Here is a 10,051-nt window from a genome sequence, read left to right on the forward strand (position 1 = left end):
GAAAACAGAGAAATGTTAACTAAGAATTAAGATGAGACAATGCCCCTTCTATCCACACAAAAGAAGAAAAGAGGGTGAAAATACTTTATTCCTTAAGCCGAAAATGCAGGAGAGAATGGTATCTAGCCATAGGGCCTCTTTTCTGCATGCGCATGCCTCAAGTCGAGAGACCGGCAAGCTAGGCCAAGCAGCGAAGCAATGATGGCCGTAGAGCCCGAACCGTGCTAACCGTTGTGCCGAGCGCTGCCCGGCCACGGCCATGCCACAGCAGCATACCCCCCGGGCATACGCCCGCGCCCGCATCCGTCCGGCACTCAAAACCACGGCCGGCCGCCCCGCACGCACGCAACGGCGCTCAAAACCATACGGCGCGTTACGGGGCTACGTGGTGGTCGTACGGCCCGTGCGCGCGGGCGGGGTAGGGTAGGGCAGGGCAGGCACGGCGCGGCTCCCCACGCCTTTCACGGATTCGGCAACCGTCCCCGTCCATCGGCGCCACCCACCACCGTCCTCGCCACCCCGAAATGCACACGCACACTCGGCACCACCTCCATCCCACCTCTTTTACTAAACCAAACCAGCAGCTCGAGAAGCAGCAGCAGCAGCAGCTAGCCGATCTCCCCTCCTTCCCCCCATACTCTTTCTTCTCCACCCGTCGCTGCGTCGGCCGACCTAGCTAGCCAGCTCGCTCGCTCGCGGTGGCGCGCGCGATTGCGGGGTCGGAGGAGGTGGATCGGGCGGCGGAGATGGGGCGGGGGAAGATCGAGATAAAGCGGATCGAGAACGCCACAAACAGGCAGGTGACCTACTCCAAGCGCCGGTCGGGGATCATGAAGAAGGCGCGGGAGCTCACCGTGCTCTGCGACGCCCAGGTCGCCATCATCATGTTCTCCTCCACCGGCAAGTACCACGAGTTCTGCAGCACCGGCACCGAGTAAGAACTACCAACTCACTGCTTCCATCCATGTCTCTCTTGCTTAGTTAATTATCAATTCCATTCCATCGCTAGCTGCCTGCTTAATCATCTCTAACATAAGCCAGCTTGGTCTTGTTCTTCTCCATGTATGTACGTACTTGCAGCATCAAGGGGATCTTTGACCGCTACCAGCAGGCCATCGGGACCAGCCTGTGGATCGAGCAGTATGAGGTTGCTGCTCCTCTTTCTTGCCTCAATCCATCTTTTTCTTTAGCTGCAACGCTTTCTCCTTTCCCTTTTAATTGCTAGATAGCTACTCATTCGCTGTTTTCTTGTGATTTGACATGAGATCTAATCGAGTCCAGGCTCCATCTTCCGGTGCTTCACTGCTCTTTTGCTTTGGCTGATTCGTTTTGGTTTGATTTGATTTCATCGCAGAATATGCAGCGCACGCTGAGCCATCTCAAGGACATCAATCGGAACCTGCGCACCGAGATCAGGTCAATCACTTTCCTCTTTCCTTCTTTACTTCTTTCATGGGGATTCTCCAGCACCGGCAATTTAGATTGATTTGATGCCGAGATCGACTTGAATTAACATACTGTTTGCTCGTATGTCGATGGCAGGCAAAGGATGGGTGAAGATCTGGACGCGCTGGAGTTCGAGGAGCTGCGCGACCTTGAGCAAAATGTCGATGCCGCTCTCAAGGAGGTTCGCCAGAGGAAGGCATGCACGTACAAACCCTAGCTATCAGATTAACTGATTTAGCCTTCGATTCCTAGCTGGATCTGTCTGTTTCTGCTCGCTCATCTGCTGTCCAATCCGTGCATATTTCATGTTGAGTAGCTAGCTCCTTGTGGTCCTAGATCTACACGAGTTCTCTATCTCTAGGATAGAATTAACAAGTGGTAGATCTATACAGTTCTCGATCTCTAGGATATACTAATTAACAAGAGATTGTTTTTCTTATTTCCAAAGAATTGGTTGCGTTTTTCTTGTTTAATTTCATCTCATGTATTATATTGCTTCCTTTAACAACTTATATAGCATCTTAATTAATCTTCTGTTCTTTTGTCTGTTATTTTCGTTTTAATTTTGCAGTATCATGTGATCACCACGCAGACTGAAACCTACAAGAAGAAGGTGAGACATTTTCTAAACAATTATTGTAAACTGTTCTATGTGAATTAAGTAGTTTTTTCGTAGCTCGAAAAATTCAGGAGTACGTTGCCCAATTTGGTGTACATGACTGTTCTGGCGCACACATATCTCCACAAAACTAGATCTTTCCCCAATTCGTTTACCTTGCCTTGTGTCAGCTGCCACTTGTTACAGTTTCTTTATTTAGCTAGTTCTCCATGCCACTGTTCGAACACCATGTGTTCACCAGATCTCTGTATTGTACAATCATTCGGCCACATTAACTTTGTTTGAGAAAGTCCGTCTAGCTAGATATGTATGACCATTATTGCACTTAATGAGCTGCATCATATGCATGGCGTTACATATTAACCACTCTCATAACCTAGCTAGCTAGCTAGATTAGAGCCCCAAACATACATCCATCTCCCAACCCTTATATGGTTGAACATTCAACCTAGCTAGTGACCGATGGAAGCAAAGATCTGACAGACACCTCCACGCCTCAAACAAACACATTGCATGCCAATGTACACGGTGCACTGCCATGCGTGTCTGCACTTTACACACTCAACCCCCTCACTTCGACAACTCTAGATTCTACACTCTACAATTCTAGATCCAAATCTTGGCGTAGCTAATTAGCTATAGAGCCTTTGGAGAAATCTCGGTGTAGAGTATATATATGCATGTCATGTGCTTACATGCATGCACACACACGTAGACGAACAGCAATAGATGCAGTGATCTGTCTCCTTTTGACAGAAACACATAAGCTGGAATTGAGAAAGAGCGAAGGACAATAATCTTGGGGCTATATCTCTCATGCACTACACGTATCTCCTGCTAAGCCTAGCTAGATGATCGATCAGTAGCTGGCTGCCTAGAGATGCATGGGTGCATGAGCGTGCATGGCTGCTTTGTTCGGTCCCCCGGCTATCTGGGGGTAGCATGTCAAACACGGATTTTTATGAGATTGCACAGTGCCATGATACCCCTTGTAGATGAGGACCGGCGACGAGGCTTTATGGTTTGCGGAACTATGGAAACGAAGCCTTTAGTTATACGGCCTGCTGGCTTTTCAATCTGAATGAATGGTAGAAAACTTTCGCCTTTCTTTTGTTTTGCGTACGTACTGACATATGATCCGGTCTTCAGCTTTGCGTAGTCCTGGGTGTAATGCTTTATACCAGTCGTCAATGTGAAGCTAAAATTGGTTTCATGATCCGTTCATGTTCTAGGTCCGTGTGGCATTAATATAGGCGCTTAGGGAAAGGATTGTGTGTGTGTTTTTCCTTTTTAAAAGGAGGTTAAACCCCCGGCCTCTAGATTGAGTGATGCACAAATCCTTATTGCAAAGTTTTTAAATTTTATTATAAAGATGATATGACAAGGAAACAACCACATCGAACAAATAAAGCACATACTCCTATGTTTTAATGATCCCATGACTAGACTGCCATTCAAACCTGTTGAACAAAGCCCGCAGTCATCTCCATATAGTTGCCCCGGAGCGTACTTCTGCTACTGAAGTAAGGACCATATACACATATATTAGTCAGTAGCCCTGCGGGTAATTGGCAAAAAAATTGGAACTCTAACAATGTTAAACTTATCTCAACTACATTAGTTTCTTTTATAGCCATTGGGATTATATGGCTGGATGCTTTTGTAGTGGTGTTGGATGAACAATTGCTTAGACATATGAGATCTACAATGTTAATCTAAACGATAAAACAATTGGTCCTCGCACTAGATGACACTAGTCTTACATGATGGGTACTCCCTCCGTTTTTATTTACTTCACATATTAGTTTTGTCTCGGGTCAACCTTTTTAAACTTTGATCAAGTTTATATAAAAAATTAACATCCAAAATACCAAGTCAATACCATTAGAATCATCAAACAAACTATTTTCATACCATATAAATTTTTTATTGTGAAAGTTCAGATTGTTTTCGATAAACTTGGTCATACTTATAAAGTTTGACTTAGGTCAAAACTAATATGGGGAGTAAATAAAAACGGAGGGAGTATTTGATGAGTGCATATATAGTTCTTTTCTTCAATCATCCAACCTAATTAAATTAAATTAAATACATGTTGTCCCATCAAATATACATGCATGTACTTGATTAGTACTACTCCCTCCGTTTCTAAATATAAGTATTTTTAGAGATTCCAATATGGACTACATACGGAGCAAAATGAGTGAATATACATTCTAAAATACGTCTATATACATCCGCATGTAGTTCATATGAAAATCTCTAAAAAGACTTATATTTAGAAACTGAGGGGGTACCATCGTTAGGTGATATAAATATGCACAATGTTTTAGTCAGTTAAGTTTCTGCAACATTCACTGTGACTAAGCTAGAAAAATGTTAGTCATGTAAAAATAAAATAATTAAAATAGGTCTTTATATATTCATGTAATGATGGCAGTCAAAGTTTAAATATCATTCCTCATTCCTATGTACAGAATGCTGTATACTTAAGACTGCAGCGAGTATAATGTACTCCGTATTTGAGAAAGATGGTTTCTCTTGCCTTTTCTTTTTGTTGACATTTTTTCTTGTGCAACAGTTCTAGACCGGGTTCCAGTACCATCAATAACCAAAAAAGGAGATCCAGCCTACATGTTCTAGTCACCGCCTACTCCTAAAGCCATAGTAAAGACCAACACTTAAGTTAATATGATATGAACTGACTACCATAGTTTAAATATAAGTTTAACTTCTGCAAGTTCATGTAAATTGAGCGTGATTGACAAGGAGTATATCCACAACAATCGATTTGCAGCAGGGAACTAGTAGCCAAACAAACAAGCTAGCCACACTTGGTAGTTAAAACTGGTGGCCTCCATTCGAAATAGATGACAACCCAGAATGGGTGTACTCAAACTTCTTTAACTTCGATCATGAATATATAGAATATGAATCATCTTGACCAACTGGAAATACTATCATTAGAAATTTCATGGAATTTTTAATAACATGTTGATAGCAATGTAACAGTAATACTTGCACTTTTACACCATGCAAGATCCAAAACATCATGTATTATTGAGCAGAGGCAATAGATATATGTGAAGATATATAGATTAAGGTGTTATTTCATCGTGAAACGACTCGTAATTTTATGTGCATGCAAGATTCCTCCAGGTGAATTTTAATACTGCTGCATTACTTCACACCATGCATGCACATATGTGAAAATATTCAAAACATTTTTTTTTTGTTCTCAAGAAAAAAAAGATAAACTACAATCTTATTTTCCATCCTTCTTATTTTGACACCGCTTTTTGTTTGTTCTTTCTTTGTGGAATTTCATGTGTGTTTTGATCTTGATATGTGTACATAGAGTATGTATGAGTAGATAATACACCCCTAAACTTCCCCTTTTCCAACAAAGTCCTTTTTTTTTGGCTAAGTATGGATTAAATACAAAAAAACCTTGTACAAGTCGTGAATGTATATGGAAGGTTTTTGTTGAGTGATGATTGTATTTGAACTTTATTTTGTAGGTTCAATTGTATCTCAACTTATCTTCTTTTTCCTTGAAATTGCATCTGGACCTAGCAATTAAGTCTAACTAATTTTGGTGGGAAGTAGAGGTACAAACTTACCTGTTGGGTGCGGAATCTGTTCTTTATTTTTAGTTTATACTGCCTGTGACTTACAGTTTTCCTTTTTGTAGCTTTTATTTGCGTGATTTATCTTGTAGCTAGTGGTTTAGCCGTAGTTGCCCCTTTTTTTTACTCTGGTTAATAATTAATATATATGGTTGTGTGCTTCACAATAATGCAAAGGCCAGAGGTTTAACCTCCTTTTTGAAGAAATAATTGCGTGACGTAAAGATTATTGTAATTGAAGTTACCTACTTATCCATAGGGATTTTCGACAATTCCCCTCGAAACAATGCTTAGTTGGAACTATACATCTCGTCAGCATGGACACATGGCATGCATGCATATGTGGTAGCACCATTATATTCTACATGGGTATATGGAGGAACCTATAGCTAGAGGGACAAAACTAAGAGCACAACCTATAGGATAAACCCCCAGCCCTTAGTTTGCTTGCATGCCATGGTCCTTCATATAAACTGGCCAAGTTTTCCTACTCATTCTGAACACGTCTTTTTACTTGAGAGGTTTCTCAGTGACAATGCAGTTAGTCAGGCAACAAACCCATGTCAAATTGTGTGTATCCGCGACATGTCTAAGACTGTAATATCTTCTATATGTAGATATAGACTCTGGCTTTTGTCATTCGGTGCCTCCTGTTGTACGATAAATATACGCATGTATTTACCCTGCAGCTTGTTGCATTCGTGTACTAATTCATGCTTCTCTCCGAATCCATTGCATATATTCAGGTGAAGCACTCCCAGGAGGCATACAAGAATCTGCAGCAGGAGCTGGTGTGCTCTCTCGCTCCCTAGCTAGCTAGTACAGCTATGTAACCACGGTCATGCATGAATCCGAGCTGACCATGATGACTGTGCACGCATGTGTATGCAGGGTATGCGCGAGGACCCGGCGTACGGGTTCGTGGACAACCCGGCTGCGGGCGGGTGGGACGGCGTGGCAGCGGTGGCGATGGGCGGCGGCTCGGCGGCGGACATGTACGCCTTCCGCGTGGTGCCCAGCCAGCCCAACCTGCACGGCATGGCCTACGGCGGCTCCCACGACCTGCGCCTCGGCTAATCGATCACTTCGATCGCTCCTACTAGCTTATATATCAAGTGATCGATCAAGTTACCACAATAAGAAAAAAATTCTGTGTGTTTGTATTTGTGAAATGCTGTGATCGATGATGCCTTATCTCGGTCTCGTGCACATGAGTCAGTTCAATGTGTAATTAACGCCGTAGTGCTCGACTGTGTATTGTATTGTATGATCTGCTATGACTTTGGTTGTGAGCTACTTTGCCAGTACTATAATATATTTTGGTACTTTGTGATGTCATTTCATATGTCTAAATGTTTTCTGGTTATTATGCATACATATGTTTTCTAAAGGAGGGTCTACCCTAGCCTCTCCATGAAATGATGCATACAACCATATTGATTAAGTTAGAGTATTAAACAAATTAACAGTAAAAGGAGCACAGAGCTCAAAATAACCATGAACTAACAAGATAAAATGATGCAATCACATATTCTATCATTGGATCATCATCGAGCCCGGTTAAAGAAACATCCACACTAGGTTGCAACCAAAATCCATGGGTCATCTGTCCTCCACACGAAGTGGCTACTCATAGTGAGCTGTTCTTCAAAAACTCAATAAACTTTTGTTGTATAGAAAAGTAGAAGTGTCTTGTGAGTACGAAAATTTTATTTTGAGGGGCCATTTGGTTTGCAGGGATTCTGCTAGAAATTTTAAAATCCTTAAATCAATTTCCTCCTTTCCAGTTTCAAAGGCCCATGCCTATCCCAGATCACAATTCCACCAATATAATATAAATTATATGTCGCAAAAGTTAACCAATAGAAAATATAACATTAAATGTTTCTAATAGTATATTTGTTGTAATATATAACTTGTGTTACGTTGGTCAAATTACCGATCCAAGGATACAGGTGGGACTTTTAAATCAGAAAGTAGTTAGTTGTAGAATCCAATCTTTGGACGGAAGCCCGGAGTCAATTAGGTGAATAAAAAAAAACTGCATAAATCAAGGGCCAAAAATAGAACATTATTTTCATATTCTTATGTTTCATATCCGAAGTTTCGACTAGTCAAGCAAAATGTATTCCTACAAAGTTTCTTTTCCTACAATGGTTTTTCTCTTGAAGATTTAACATAAATTTTTTTGAGTGGAAAATGGGCTTTTATTCATTCAGTATGCCAAGCCAAATATGACAGCCTGAATTGAGGGCAGTTGCTGTCATAACTAGGCTATGAGCCTCATCATTTGAATCATTTTTTTACTATTATCATTTGAATCATTTGAATCATTCTCATGGACAATTGACACCTCATGAAGTGCCCTAAAATGATGATCGATCTCCCTTAAAATCATCACATACGCACATGGGGCCTTGTTATGAAGATTGGTAACCATTTCGAGATAGTTTGAAGCAACTAGAATAGTCGTGCTATTTTTATTTTTCTGAAACGCAGTCTCTTAGGGCCTGATTCATTAAAAAAGGTCGAAGAGAATTGCCCAGTTAATTAACGGAAAACCGGGCGAAAATCGTCACAACATGCCCATAAAAACAAGGCACACAAGGCGACATGACAACCCACACAAGAACGCACACACGCCGTCGAGGTTGCAATGTGGCGTCATCGTCATCACACCTCCGCGTGGGCGACTGCGACTCCACCATCAACGACCATCGAAGTAGCCCTCACCGCAAGCAACCGCCGAGGCCTGCGTCGGTCGATGCCAAACAGTCTACCGCACGCGCCGAGGACCAAGCAGCTCCGACTCTGTCGACGAGCAAAGCAAGGGAAAAGCACTAGGCCTGCACCGAGCCGGCACCGGAACCGACCACCCGTCTCGTGTCATCGTCGATGCGGAGACACCCCCTCTGCAGCTCCGACTTCAGGAAGACAAGTGAGGCACGGCGACCCCTCGAACACGCCGGATGAGACCGACTACCAAAGCTTAGCAGCCATCCAACTCCGCCCGAAGCCGCCATCGTTGTGACACAAGTAGTCGCGCAACATCACATTGACAGACGGACAGCTGCCGACCGCAATGCCGCGAGCGTCCAGCATATGGAATGCGCGAACAGCCTATGAAATGCGCGAACAGTCGTGCTATTAAGATCTTGAGCTGGAGCAATTGCCTCATTGCATGTCATCACCTCTAAACTGACCGGATCAAGCAGTTCTTCAATCACCATAATAGATACACCAAGAAAATGGTTGTGCTCATCCCTACAAGGGAAGACTACAAATTGTCTTGCTTTAAGCCCAATTGTAGGAAGATTGTTGTAGTTTGCAACGGGACCTCTTATTCTTCCAAGGTGCTATATGCCACTTGGAGAACGTGAGGCGTGCGTCTCCCCTGAAGTATTCCGCCCGCGTGTAGCTACAGAGCTGACCCATTTTTCGTATTTTATTCATTTACTGGGTTTCAATCGAGACACTAGTGGTTCTGTTCTGTCGCTGGCTTTGGCTCTGTATTTTGTAGATTTTCTCCTTTTCTGTTCTTTTCTATGTTTCTTCACTCATTTTTTCCGGTTTCCGGTTTTCTTTGTTTTTCACCTGGTTGCTTTATCTTGTTCTCAGTTTTCGTTGGTTCTTTTTTCTTTCTTTTTTTCTTCCTTTTTCACATATTTTGTTCGTCTCCTTCTCAGTTTTCACTGGTTCTTTTTTTCTTTCTTTTTTCACATATTTTCTTTGTTTCTTTCTCGGTTTTCATTGGTTTTTTCTTTTATTTTTTCTTCAGTTTTCCTTTTATTTGTTTCTTTTGTCAGTTTTCATAGTTTTTTTAAACATATGTCAAATTTTTTCAGTACACAATATACATTTTTAATATACTCATGCAACATTGTTTTGATACACATTGAACATTTTTTAAATACACAATGTACATTTTTATTTTAACATATGGTCTTGAACACTTTTTTATAATACATGGTCAACATTTTCAACTACACATTGAAATTTTCAATGGAAATAAACATTTTTTAACACTACAGAGACATTTTATAAATATTTTTCCAAAATTTCACAGACATATTTTGGAAACACGTGAATATTTATTTAAATGCAACATACATTTTTTTGAATGGCAATAAACATTTTCTTTAACTTATGCAAACAATTTTTTATATTGTATGAAAAAACTAGGTACATGATGAACTATTTATCAAATATATTATTAACAGCTTTTTAAACATGTATTTTGATGCCATTTTTTTCATATGCATTCTACATTTGTCATATACACTGGGAAGAGTTTTTACATAAAAGTTTAACATTTTTCAAATATATGATTAAATATTTTGAAAACATATATTTTTTA

The 10,051-nt window shown here is 41.2% G+C and overlaps 1 protein-coding gene across 1 annotated transcript; it reads left to right on the plus strand.

Moving 5' to 3' along the window:
• The first annotated feature begins 373 nt into the window (after positions 1-373).
• Positions 374-7,032, plus strand: LOC109744352 (MADS-box transcription factor 16). Its single transcript, XM_020303461.3, has 7 exons — positions 374-934; positions 1,081-1,147; positions 1,355-1,416; positions 1,543-1,642; positions 2,018-2,059; positions 6,441-6,485; positions 6,586-7,032. The coding sequence occupies exons 1-7, from the start codon at positions 747-749 to the stop codon at positions 6,769-6,771; spliced, it is 690 nt and encodes a 229-aa protein (XP_020159050.1). The 5' UTR covers positions 374-746; the 3' UTR covers positions 6,772-7,032.
• Positions 7,033-10,051: the final 3,019 nt, after the last annotated feature.

The sequence above is a fragment of the Aegilops tauschii genome, chromosome 7 (genome assembly GCF_002575655.3).
Source record: "Aegilops tauschii subsp. strangulata cultivar AL8/78 chromosome 7, Aet v6.0, whole genome shotgun sequence".
Classification (NCBI taxonomy): domain Eukaryota; kingdom Viridiplantae; phylum Streptophyta; class Magnoliopsida; order Poales; family Poaceae; genus Aegilops; species Aegilops tauschii.